At 36.3% G+C, this 14,410-nt stretch overlaps 1 protein-coding gene across 3 annotated transcripts in view; it reads right to left on the bottom strand.

The window, feature by feature from the left end:
* The window catches only part of aatf (apoptosis antagonizing transcription factor), a 177,325-nt gene that overhangs the window by 111,710 nt on the left and 51,205 nt on the right, over nt 1–14,410 (bottom strand). For all 3 annotated transcript variants that reach the window (XM_059973294.1, XM_059973295.1, XM_059973296.1), the window contains exons 6-11: nt 13,448–13,637; nt 12,417–12,581; nt 10,522–10,605; nt 3,423–3,490; nt 1,485–1,565; nt 129–200 (exon numbers count right to left, since the gene is read on the bottom strand). In XM_059973294.1, the coding sequence (XP_059829277.1) occupies nt 129–200; nt 1,485–1,565; nt 3,423–3,490; nt 10,522–10,605; nt 12,417–12,581; nt 13,448–13,637 (660 nt within the window). The remainder of the gene's footprint in view (nt 1–128; nt 201–1,484; nt 1,566–3,422; nt 3,491–10,521; nt 10,606–12,416; nt 12,582–13,447; nt 13,638–14,410) is intronic.

Here is a 14,410-nt window from a genome sequence, read left to right as displayed (position 1 = left end):
AGCTAGTACTTTGATGCCAGTGACAAATGGTGATCTGATAACAAGAGAAGGGGCAGGTGATGGGTTGAAGAACAGGTCAATATCATCATGCCATGAGACGCATTTGATGACCGTAATTTATTACGTACCTTGCATCATCGTTCATTGTGCTCTGGTCAATAGGTGCCATGAAACTCACTAATTTGTTATGAACGTGGAATCTGTTGGAAACAATTAAAATGTTATTCCTTTCTGGTTTTATTTTGAGCAATGGTAATTCTGGCTAGTCATAGTCTTACATTAGCCTGGTGGAGTAACGGTATGGTAGAATTATTATGCCTTTGTCAACTGAAGACAAAAAATGTACATAGATACTGTAACCTTTACAGATTCAATCCCGCAGTCAATGCTTTCTAAAGCTCTGATTCTCAAACAAACATGCTGTCATGTTTGTCACACAGGGATTTTGGCATGGGTGCTGTTTTGATAGTGTGTTATAGCTCAAGCAGAACAATTTAAATTGATAAATTAGAATCAGATAGCTTTAAAAAAATTAAGTTATCTAATTTGCCTCAACTTGGTTTAAATTCTAGTTAAGTTTGCAGAAAATAGTCATTATCATTAACCTTTAAGTTAATAATGCCACTGATTAATAAAAATATACAGGTTTACATTGAGAACTTTATTAACTTAACAAATCCTTAAGTACTAGGAGGATGGTGGGATGGGGAGGTGTACAGTTCTGGGTGAATGACAGATCATTGCAGAGAGATTTAAATTAGCAAACTTGTTGCTAGCAGCTTTCAGAGATCAACACAGATACATATCTGGGAGAAGGGATTCTGCACATTACAACCATTCAGGCAGCAAAATTTTGCCCTTGGAGTTCACAAATCACTCTCAAATATATGAGATGGGATCTCAATGAATTTACAAAAATAAACCTTTTTTACTCCTGTTTCTTGACACATAGACATGATTTTATGTTACAAAAATCAGAATATGGATTGTGTTCAGGGAATGCAACCTCCACCCTCTCTATCCACTCACTTTGCCAATAACATGGGGTCACCTATAAAATACTGAATGGGAAGATCTAATAGGGGGAAAGCTGAATAAGTGTTTTGTTATTTTGAGAAAGATTTGAAAAAGATGAACACAGTAATTGCATCAATTAAATGAATAAGGAAAGATTAAGAAATTAAAATTAGCAATCTAAAGATTAACTGTGTGTGTATTGCAGGAAATCCCTACAACTGGTCAGAAATTGAGTAAGTAGAAATTGGGAAGGTGCGGGATAGAAAGATGAAGTGAAAAAGTGAATGGAAGGTCAGAAAAGAAGAGAAAAAGACAAGAAATAAAGGAAAAATATATCAAACCCTTTTTAAAAAATATCCCTTACCAATGCAGCCACTGTTGAGATCTCCTTAGTACCTAACTAACATATTTCTTTCGGTATTTTTAATGGATCCTGGCTTTAATACTGAATAGCAGGTTCAATTTACCTTATTTTTCTGCCTTTACTTGCTCTGGTATCCACTTTCCTCTTAATCTTACTTCGGAGTTTCTGAATAGCGAGCCATTGTCTATATAAATGAATATAATATTATTGAGATGGGAGTGAAAAGGAGGAAACAAAACCTACAAAATTATGAAGAATATTCCAGGTCAGGCATAGCTTAAATTCTCACTTTACACAGTTCCTACATGATGACATACTGCAATTATCCACCCAGCATTCAAATTATCTACAAATATGCACACCAGAATGAAAATAACCAGCATATGTTGACTTCTTGTGCACACCGCTTCCAAATTTTATCAATCCAGGGAGCACAATTCAGTCAATGCTGACTTTGAGGAATTCAAAAGTGTTGAAGCAAAGTTTTATGTATAATGACTGTGAGAGAAATAACCAACTGTTTGAAAGGTAACCACTGAAGAGCAGATGACAAATACAGTAACTATTTCTTACACTGCAGTCTAAAATTGGAAAATAATTCCCGCGGCCTTCTCCACTATGTTTATGTTTGCTGATACAGTTTATTTTTATCTGTACATCATATTCAGATAAGTAGTGATAGATTATTTTACATGGAGAATAGTATAGCTACTATATCTTAATGTTCCTACTGAAATGCACACAAGAGTGTAACACGCCAGTAATTAGAAACAGAAACCCCATCTAATTATTTTCTTTCCCAGGTGGTCATTTCCTATTGACCATTTGTGTTCTGCATCTAAATTTGTACTTCCATGATTTTGGTTTGACCTGTACAACACATATCCTTTTCTCATGACACATCAATAAATATGCCTTTTGCTTCTTTTACCCACTAATCAACATAAAAAAATTATTATTAATCTACTAGATTCAACAACCAAAATAAATAGGCTCTGTACCCTAATGAATCTTTTTTTAAACATACATCATCCCTCAATCAATGCGTTCAAATTGAATTATACTATAACCAAAGAATATCAAAATGCACTTGTTTTAAAGATGCCAGTTTCTGATTTTTAACTGGCTGATTATGAATGTGCAGTTAACTCTACAGAAATATCTTGTAAGAACCCATGTGATACTACAGCCTTCAAAATATGACCCTACACTCACTCATTGGGAAATGTTTTTGAATTGCATTAAAACGTCTGATTACTGTCACTTCAAAGTCTATTAGTTCAAGATGAGGATAATGATATGAGAAAGGGTCTTGTTAAGTAGTAATTAATAATTATTTTTTTCTACTCTGTAAACTGTCCAAGTTAAAATTCCAATATTGATAATTCTATGTATCTTGAATGTTAGGCTTTGAAAATGATTTGACAGTTTCTGATCAACTCATTCCAATCTCCACAGTCAACAAGGATGTCAGTTATAGTGTTCAGATAATATTGCATTTTACCAGTTCAAATACAGTATACAGATGCAAAAAGAACATACATAAAACAATCATTTTCACCAGATTTAAATTTCACATTAATGCAATTAGTTTAATCACAGTTCAAGGTGTTTGAGTCTTTGGTCTATTTTCTTCAATGCTAACAATGAGCTTCTGTCTGCACATGTAGGAGATTATGTTTATGCTCAAGATATCAAGTGCTCCTAATTAGCTGGTCTAAGTCAAAAACAACAATTTATAAAACAAAATTTAAAGTCCATCTTGGAAGGAACAAACAATTATAATTTCCATTTCCATAGCAATTGTCTAAATTGCACTGGCATTATTTAATTAAATAATCTAATTTATTCTGAAGTGGATATTGTAGAGTCTTTAATGAAGTGAACTAAATGGCGACTGTAATGTCATAATTTAGAATTCAAAACAGAAAATTTTAAACTTAACTTTTAATAGTTACAAAATTTTATATGAAGTATATTTTGAGCAATTCTCTGCAGATGAATCCAGCTTTAAAAATTAGTGCTAACTTTCAAAACTTACCGACCCATTGCAATCTGATCATTTGGGTCAACTGCATTAGTCTTCCGTTCAATTAGTTCCCTGAGGAGCTGCACAAAACAAAGAATAAAAATATAAGTGATTAGATTACAAATTTTAGAAACTCTCTCTTAAGCAGTTTCATTAGTTTCCTCTAAGTTACAGTGGGGCAAGCAGATTGAGCAATGTTTAAGTGAAGAACATTGCCTTCATTCATGACAAACTTACAAACAGAAAAACTACGTTAAAAACTAAATTACAGCCACAACACAGAGCTCAACAATAGTTCAACAGGAAAATTTTATCCAGTGACAGGCCATCTACGCCCCTACTTGGCCAAGCGATTAATATTAAAATCTGCACTAAATCTGTTTAGAGTTGGACAGACGATAAGAGAATGATTGTTTGATGCAATAATACATGATGCTGATGCTTTTTTTTTCTGATTTGATCTGTTTAATTGAAATGTTAATGAACTATTTAACAACTAAATCAACAAAATGCAACCTAATAATCATAATTCTGAACTAAGCAGAGGAAAGATTATCTCTTTAATTATTGATAAATTATTGACTTAGACAAAGGATTCCCAACCTTTTTATGCCATGGGCACCTACCATTAACCAAGGGGTCCATGGACCTCAGGTTGGGAACCCCTAACCTAGACCTTAAATGGTCTCATTTCAAACCATCCCAGTCAAAACCTGTCACTGAACATGTCTGAAAGTAGCTTGCAAATAAAAGTTGTGCCTGTGCAGAAATGATGATCAGGTGTTTGTTTTTTTGGAATATTTCAAATGAACTTTGCAACCAATAACTTTTCAAAGTACACTTGGGCTTTGGACACAGTAAACTCCTTCAGTTTCATTTGGTTGCATTATACATATCACCCAATAACAAGATACAGTTTTAAACTTTTATCGAGCACCATTCTCAAAGCAGACTTGCCTGGATAAGATTAATGCAACGGAGTTACAGTGTGAGAAACAAAAGATGCATGTCCTCTTCCTAGTCACTTTTGAGTAAACAGTGAGCAAACTTAGGCTTGGCTAGAGTTTGGATGAAAGGCCACCTGGCAAAACCAAGTGCAGTAGACACGCTGCCTGGGGAAATAAGTAATCCAACAAACAGTTTAGGTTCAAGTCCCAACAAGAATATAAGATGCCCTGCATCGTTTTGCTAAACTGATTTGTGGCATAGGGTACTTGCAAAATATTTTATCACTATTTTATTCTGAATCAGAATGCGACTCTTTGGCAAGACCCTGTATTTATTCAACACTACCATCAATTGCCTCAACTTTTCTCAATTACCTCACTTGCAGACTCCAGTCAGTACAGATTGGCAACATCTCCATCAGCACAGACGCACCACAAGACTGTGTGCTTAGCCCCCTGCTCTATGTGCTTTATACCCAAGATTGTGAGGCTAACTATACAGCCAATGACATATTTAAGTTTGCTGATGACACCACTGTTGTTGGTTGAATCCAGGAGGTAGATTGAAAATCTGGTTCAATGGTGCCACAACAACCTCCCACTCAACATCATTAAATCAAAACAGCTGCTAATTGACTAGAGGAGGAAGAACCAGAGGTTCATGAACTGGTCCTGAATAGGGGATCGGAGGTGGAGAAGGTCAGTAACTTAAAATTCTTTGGCAGGAGCATATCAGAGGTTCTGCCCTGGGACTAGCACGCAAGTACCATTTTGAAGAAAGTACAGCAGCGCCTCTACTTCCTTAGAAGTTTGCGGAGATTCAGCATGACACCTAAAACATTTACAAACTTGTGCAGACGCACAGTGGAGAGTATCCTGACTGGTTGCATCACAGTGTGATGTGGTAACACCAACGCTCAGGAATGGAAAGGTCTACAGAAACAGAAGACAGCCCAGTCTATCACAGATAATGCCCTCGTCACCATCAAACACATCGACAAGGAGAGCTGCCAGCGCTGCACCGTCCATCATCAAGGACATACACTATCCAGACCATGCTCTCTTGTTGCTGCTGTCATGGGGAAGGAAGTACAGGAACCTTAGGTCCCACACCACCAGGTTCAGAAACAGTTATTACCCTTCAACCATTAGGCTTCTAAAGCATAGTGGATAACTTCACTCACCTCAACTCTGAATTGATTCAACAACCTAAGGACCCACTTTGAAGAACTGTACAACACATATTCTCAGAACTACTTATTTACTTACTGGTTGTTTGCTAGCCTCGACTGTGTGTAGTTTTTTATTGATTTTGTTATATTTCTTTGTTCTACTGTGAAGGTCTGCAAGAAAATGAACCTCAAGGTAGTATATGGTGACATATACAGACCTGGATAATAAATTTACTTCAAACTTTAGGTTACAAACAGAAAGGCTCAGTCTAAATGAGTGGATCATAAGGATGGATGATAAGGGAACTTTTCCTAAAATTAGATTTAAGCACATAATAGCAAATGCACTATTTTATTCTGAATTTGACTGTGCCATGCCTAATTTAGGTGTTCAGTGTAGAATCATAATAATATAGATTATTATTGAGATAGAGCATGGAACAGGCATTATTGGCTCTTTTGAGCCATGCTGCTCAACATCCTCTGATTTAACCCTAGCATAATTACAGCAGAATTTGCAATGACCAACTAACCTACCAACCAGTACATCATTGGACTGTGGGAGGAAATCTTACATCCAGAAGCAACCCATGCAGTCACAAGGAGAACATACAAAGTCCTTAAGGCGATGTCGAGAATTGAACCTGGGTCACTTGTGCCGTAAAGCATTGTATTACCCACTATGCTACCATGGTTAAATAGAAAATACCTGGTTTGCTAACAAACATAAAAACTTTTAAATTTATGCATGACTTAAAAGTAACTAATTATTGAAGCGCAATCCATTACTTATCAGCTTTCTGACTACTGGCCTTTAAAAAAGCGCAATGCATTTAACTAAAATTTGTCAGTCTTACAGCACCATTATGAAAAGAATGTCCATCTGATATATATTACTGGTTTAATACATTTTTGGGATTACAACAGTATTATTTTATTAATTTAATAAGTCACTACACTCACTATATTACTGGAACATACCCTCCCTGCAAAGCTTATTCATGTGACCTACTTCCAACATCTCTCTGGCAGACAATCTGTCAGTTTATCTATTGTTGTTCATCATAGTCACTCCTGGCAGCTAAATAAAAGATTACAAATCCACCAATGCAAGGGCTTATGACACTGTAAACCCACATAACACTGCTGTTCAGTAAACTTGTGCCCTTAATCATTGCAGCAACTTCAGCGACAATCTCTGCCAAATCCCACTCAAGAGAAGAAATTAACCAGGTCAGCGAAACAGGTGGAACAGTATGTCTGTCAACCACTCTCTTCCCACAATTACTTGTACACAATGAAGCAGTAATCTTTACAGATCATCTCTCTGAAGAAATGCATTGAAAACTGTAAAGAAAAATGAATGTGCTACTGCCTTGCGGCTCAGCAGATGTCTGTGGGTGATGTACAAGGCAGGGATGAGCTGTCGTAGAAATCTGTCAAGGTTTGGCTAAGTGATTAAAGCCTCCACAGTCTAAGCACCATATTTAGAATCTACAGGAGTCAAGACTTGCACCCATTCCTTGCTGCGATGCCAGATGTTGGCTAACGCTTCAGTTTCTATTTACTCCACTTGGACAGAATGAGTTGGCACAGCAGCCACACAATCTGGAACATTCTGCAGTTGCTGTGTTAACAAGTGTCAGGCATCGTTCAACCAAAAGAACATCAGAATGTCTCTTAGTTGCTGCCATTTTAGAGGCACTGAATCCTTTGGGGAATTGATGAGCACGTTTTTTGCATCAGACCACACTTGGTTTACACTGCTAAGCTTCACTAGCTACTATAAATTTACTCATTCACCTTTGTTAACTCTTTTAGAAGAATAGCTCCTGTTAAAGGGTGAATAATACCCAAACATAACAATTATTTCAAATTACAAAATGAGTTACTGTTATAGAATAGTATGAGCTAATACACTTCAAACTTTCTCCAAAGAGATTTTCCAGTGTTATTTTATATTAATGTTACATGATTTTATGTTGGAAAAGAGAATTTGACAGACAAGAAAGGAATAGCATATCAACACCCACCAAATCCTCAAAAAAAAAATCAAGGACTAATTGATTTGTGTGCTTTTTAAATTATAAAGCTGCTGATTTAAATCTGCTGATGGTTCAATTCATGACAGAATAAGCAGTTGATTTATATCCACCAGGGAGGTCAGTGTTCTGTCATGTCTCAGCTAGACCGATATGAATGCTACAATTGCCCTTATACCTTGTGTTTGAAAGGGAAAATGCAGTAAGCGTTTGCAACCCTGATCACTGTAAAACAGCTCTTGCTGGAGCAAGTGTAATACAGAGAAATGGAAGGTGAAAGCGGCACTATATTAGACTGGCAATTCTCAGTTTCCGAACTGATATGGGGTGGCCAGTTGCATAAGATTACATGAATAGGAATAATTGCCTCAATGGAAAAGGGGTATGGAAAAATAAAACAGAATGAACAAAAAGTCATCAATAAAGTGTAGCAGTTGTGTATCAGTCAATGGAGTCATGTCAAGGAACCATTATTGGCATAACATGTATTTAATAAGGAAGGGCATAGTTTCAATTCAAATCATCAGAAACAGAAAATAAAATACCTGAAATTAATTTACTTTATCAAAACAAGAAAAATACTGCTTTTCAATCTAAAGAAACATTTTCCAAATGAGGTTGTAAGAAATACGAATAACAGACGCCCCTACTTCAACAAGATTAAAATCGAGAAACCAAGTAAGCACGTGCTTACACACATTTTATTCCAGCAAACATCAGGCACGTTGCAACTTCTCCAAGTAGTCCTATGTTTCAAGGACTAAAAGAAGCCTTTTCAAAATGTAGCCTTTCTCGTGAAAGTTGACTAAAACAAATAACCAGGTGCACATAAAATAATAGTTATATTTAAGGTTTTTAAGGGATATGTAAAACATATTATTTGTTATAATCTCTTATGTAAAATATTCAATATTATAACATAAAATTTTCTGTAAGAGATAGTAAAAAATAAGGGTCAAATACTTTGAAGGTGGTGAATTCTCTCTATTACTTTCCTCACATTTCACCCCACCTCCTGTGGTTCATTTACATCAACTGTCCCAGCAGCATTCCATTTAGTATTCACACACACACACACACACACACACACACACACACACAGTTTGAAACACATGGCAGCGAAACTCAGTTGCTTCTGTTTACTATTCTTGATGTAAACCAGGATTATTCACTGAACAGCTATTATGGAAGAGGAAGAAGAAACAGACCAGTTGTTTAGTTATTTTATCTTTCTTAAATGGAAAGAAAATTGGTCGAATTTGGTAGCCCACACTGCAGAAGTATTACTCACTTTTCTGATAATAGTTCCCATCATTTTTTTCCAGTAAATGGGAATCTTCCAATAGTTCATTGCTTATAAGAGTGACTGAACATAATTATCTGAATTGTAATCATGAATTCAGAGACAAACAAGCAGACTAAAAGCACAAGGTTATTTACCCAGTGATTTCTCTCTCGGTGTGAAGTGGATATCCCTTTATTCACCCCCCCTCCCCGGTGGGGGAGGGGAAGAGTGATACAGAACAGGGCATTCATTAATGTTAATAATCCTCAGTGGCACAATACTTATGACTCTAAAGTGTCAGTATGAAGAATTTTCAACACAGAAATTATTGAAAATTCCGCACTCATTAATGGCTCGGGGAGGACAAGATAGCAGATGCTGAGAGATTTCTGTCCTTTGTGGAGTTTTCAGAACTGGGGCAAGAGTCGCAGTATAAAGCTTTAGCTATTTAGTGCTAAGGTAAGGAAAATATTCTTCATGCAAAAGGTTGTAAGTCTAAACAATTCCCTCACTAAGAGTCTAAGGATGATCTGTCATTGGGTATATTCAAGACAGATTTCGAATGATTCTGGGAATAGCAAGGTACCAGGACAAACAGTGATTGAATGGTAAGTGAAGCTGAGGCACAAGATCAACCGTGACCTTATTGAATAGCCATGCAGACTTAAAAGGGTCAAATTGCCTACTTCTGGTAATACACGTCCTTACAACTGCATTTGTGTGCCTCTTTTGTATACAGTTTTCAATGTCACTGTAACACTAAGCCAAACAGCTAAAACACATTTTACCTCTTTCACTGTCTCAAAGTTCGAATCATTGTTTCCTTCAGCCTTGAAGGAAGTATAACCTGTGAAAATTATATTTTCAGGTACTGACAGAGCCAGTTATAATATCATCATGGTATTTAAAGCAGTCTGCCCCATCTAGGTTAACATTTTGCAAATTACGATAGCAATTTGAGCACTAGAAATGCCAAAATCTTTCCGCTATCCACTGATAAATCAAAATCACCAGTGACATTAATCAAAAATAAAATTAAAAAACAGTATTTTCAAAATTTGGTTAGAACCATAAATCAACAATGCATCACAAAAGTTATTTTTTTGAGTTGTTCGTAATAAGTTGATTTGGCCAAGCCATGATGTAATTTAGCCTTCTATATAAGTACCTGCACAAATCATAGAAGTATTGAGCACCAAGTACATATCAACATGCTGCAGTTTCTTCCCAGCTGAACTACTCACACATCATCGCATAGTGTCACTTCAAATGACTTTGGATCATCACATGCCCTACACCCTCAGAAGAAAAAAAAATATGCTTAGCCATGTGACATTTCTTGAACTTGATCACAGTTATTCACTGTGTTTGGCATTTTAATCCAGCTTTGAAAAAAAAGGTTGATAACAATGTCTATTATCCAGGTCACGACACTGTTCATCCAGAACAAGTGCCAGCTCTGTATCTTTTCTGAGATGATTTATTGCAAAATGATTCTTAATGCAAGACTTGCTGACAGAAATGTTTCTCTGATTTGGAAGAATCTCACTGCCGTGACCCCTGTCTTCTCTATTGCTAGGTTGCTCATGTCAATTTAGATGCTTTATTGATATCCAAACAGTAGCTTCAGTAGGTGAATACGACGCTTTACTTAAGAACACTTACCTGATGGTAGAAGTCATCATCATCAAAAATCTCTTCATCTATGTCTTTCAGATGTGAATTTGACTTTCCTTGTGGCACAATCTCCTGTATAGAAAAATAACCTGTCTGTCCATTATAGAGACCAAGAAAAAAAGAATCCCAACTGCAATAAAACTTCTGTCACATTTATTTCACTCTCAAGATGTGCAATAAATATTTGAATTTTTTAACAAAACTTAATTCCAAAAAAATGTGCTGCAAAGAAAGGGGCCCTTTTGACCCACCTCATCCACACTGAACTTGATGCCTAACTAACACTACACCCATTTTCCTACCTTGACCCCATATTCCTCTACGCCTTTCCTATCAAATGTCCTGGCTTTTAAATGTTGTAGTTATATTTCCCCTTTTAAACTTTGTAGTGTACTCAATGAAGACTCATTCTGTTCTACTTTTTTTTCTAGCCTGATTTTAAGCTACAGACTCTTCTCACCAGCAGCAATGAAATTTTGGCTGGTAATTTATTCCCAGGTGGTGCCAGATTAGCCCTTTCAATCTCACATTCGAAGTTCCCCTTTCCAGGGCGATAAGCAAAGCCAGTAATAGTATGGAACCCTGGCGCAGATCCTTTAACACACACAGACTGCCGGTCCAGATTCAGCCCTTCAATGGTCTGATGGCTCACTGCCATATCACATAATGCTTTTATCTGCTGAGTTTGCAGGCTACTGAGATTTGTTTTAAAGATGAGTTATCTACTAACATTCTACAACAGTTTGCTTAAAAAGATTCCTTGAGTTTAATTTTCAACAATGACCATTGTTTAATCTTCTGATTCAATTTTATGAGACAGTTTTCAAATACATAAGTGCAATTAACTTTACATTTCACAAAGCAAACACATATTCTGGACTTCAGATCATTTGTCAGATAACTATTAAAACAGAGAAGTCATACCAGGTAAAAATTTTAAAGATGTCAAAATGTTGAAGAATTTAAGTTTGTTGATGCAACAAATGTTTTAAATGTCCTAATTTAGAACTCAATAAGGGTCTGTCACAAGTCTGATGAAAGGTTCTTCAGCTTAAACATCAACTCTGCTTCCTAGTTTCAGGGATGTTGCCTGACCTGCAGAGTAGTCCCAGAATGTTATTCTTTTATGTTAAATGTTTGGCACTCAAACAATTGGGGATATTTTAAATTTCTGAAGAATCAGACTTATTATCACTATCTTATATGACGTGAAACTTGTCGTGATGGTGTTAATGTCTCCAAGATTGTGTGATATGATTACTCCTTGATACCTCACTTAAGCTGCCATTCATCATACAGCCCCTAAACAGCAAGTGCTGGCAGGGTTCGTGACTGTGGGAGGTTGATGCAATACAGTCATGTCCAAACCTGCCCACACTACAACTTACACTTTCCAGCAGGTGTCAATGGATAACGATCAGCAGCAGGAATCCTAACCGATTCTTTTTCTCCATAGCCTGGAGCAAGGAGACAAACCACAGTGCCTCTGCCTTCGTGCCAGCTGAGATCAGTAAACTTAGATCAGGCTGCAACTGAATCTCGGGACTACTTAGTAAAAGCAAAGCACTGCAAATTACAAATAAAAAGTAGCTGGAAACATAAAACAAATCAGTTGTGCTGTGAATAGGCAGTAGGTGGCATTTACCTTTTATCAGTTCATTGATTCAGGAGGCAAGTATGAATTTGAATCATTCACTAGCTTCTTTTCTCCAACAATGTTGGCATCCTGACCTAATTCTAGCTTCTTCTGTTGTTTTAGGTCCTTGGCATGATTAGCCACTAATGCCATTACCTAACCAGGAAACCTATTCCTTTTTATTGAGGAAAAAGGCAAAGCAGTCTTTTCAAAAAAAAAGTAAGTGTCGAGCTCTAAATCAACATACCACTTCTCCAGGAACAAACTCAGGAATTTGCTGAGAATCTTTGTCCACCTTTCCAAGGATACTATACAAGGATCGTTTGGTCTGTGTCCGTCGCAATAACCTCTCTTTATCCATCATAATCTGTTCAATCTGAGTTACAACTGGACGCTCAAAAGCACTGAAACCCTAGAATAAAAATACAACTTCAGTAAGAGTAACATTCTATTAGTTTAAGATATAGGGACATGCAAACAAATGACTTGCTTTCCAACACAAAATGTTAAGTGGCCTTCAATCCAATAAAAATAAAAACTTAAATCACCCATTAAACTTAAGTCAAGCATAATGGCAGCGGCTACCACAATTCTTGCAGAAATTAAAGAATAGTTTTGGATAAACCAGTAAAGTGAAATTTGGTCTCTAGTTGATACTTTGTAGTCCAGGTTCTTGATCCAGTGTAAATATTTATCTGTACATCTAGTACCTGGCAGCAACCATGTTGCTCTTGTACTTAATTTCAACCCTGGGAGATCATAAGTTAGTTTGTCAAGAACTGTTAGAACATAATATTTTGAAGGGAAATGATAGATTATGCAATAATAATAGGCAGGTGAAAACTTAAAAATGTATCTGAATGTGAATACTCTCAATTATCTAATAAACTGTCTCTTCAAACAGACATCTTAACTGAGTTTGATTAAATACAACTGCTAAGATATTTAAGCAGAGCCATCCAATATAAACAGTGCTATGACAAATTGCTGGCTTAACTCATATTTGGTATATTGATACTTTGTGCAAGCATTTAACTACTTTACAGAATTGAAGATGTTTAGCACAGTATATTTCAATATCAAGTATAAAACAAATCACAACTAAAGCCCTCAATTACGTATTAATTTCTTTTGCAATTGCATAGGAAAGCTGTCAGTATGCATGCAAATAACAAGGTCTCATGCTGGAATTATGACAGTTGTGAAAACAGACCCTTTAGGCAAACTAAAATCTTGCTTTCAGGAAATATTTAAATCAATGCAGCAAGATCAGCTCACCTTGCCCATTTTTCCCGAGGCTAACTTTGTCTTTTCGTGCCATTTCTGTAACGTGCTGTTCCGATAGGTTTTGAAGGCTGCAAACCGCTTGGCCATGAAGTCTGGGTACTCATTCACTTCCAGCTTCCTTTTCAGTGGTTGTTTTCTCTCCTGCATTCCTTCTGTTTCATCATCGCTGGGAATCTCATCACTGGAAACGCAGAAGGATCGTACAGATCGATTCTCTTTTTCTTGACACATGACACTAAACCTTAAGGTGGTTAATTTCTGGTAATGCTTCAACACTACCAGAAGAATTTTGCTCTTCACGATCATTAATGAAGTTTTAACAATGTAATCCTCTTGCGTGTGATTTTTTAAAATAAAATTGAAGGGACAATTTCTGCTTCTGTTTGAAGTGCTTGTCATTTTTATTTTGTTCTGAGATTGTCAGGGTAAAAGGATAGTTGACACATCCGGGAGAATCAAAATTTATATTTACAAAAACTAATGCCCATTAACTGTTACTAAATTTCGGTATTTTACTTTGTCAGCTCTAACACCCAGTTGCTTCACAAACAATTATTCAATGTCCACCCATTTAGACAGTTAAATAGGCAAAGCACAGAAGGATATGGCAAATAAGATTAGTGTAGGTGGACAAAAATGTCAACATGGTGGTGGTGGGCCGAAGGGCCCAGTTCTATGCTGTACAATTTGGTGATTCTATTTCCTTAAAAAGAATAAGCAACTTCGGTCACTGTCAGGTACTAACTGCTTAAAGGACAAGGAGAGGAAATTATTGGAACATCAACTAATATTTATACAAGACCAAAAGTTCAATATAAAAAGAGACAGCTGTGAATTACTGGGAAGATGTACTACACATGGAGAACACTTAAAACAACTAAAGATTTGGCATCCACAAAACTCTTTCTAAGTGTCGTATAAATCTTTGAGCTTGAAATCACTAGCATTCATTTT

The sequence above is a fragment of the Hypanus sabinus genome, chromosome 6 (genome assembly GCF_030144855.1).
Source record: "Hypanus sabinus isolate sHypSab1 chromosome 6, sHypSab1.hap1, whole genome shotgun sequence".
Lineage (NCBI taxonomy): Eukaryota > Metazoa > Chordata > Chondrichthyes > Myliobatiformes > Dasyatidae > Hypanus > Hypanus sabinus.
The sequence above is the reverse complement of the archived record's forward strand: the minus strand, read 5'-3'. Positions and strand labels throughout refer to the sequence as shown.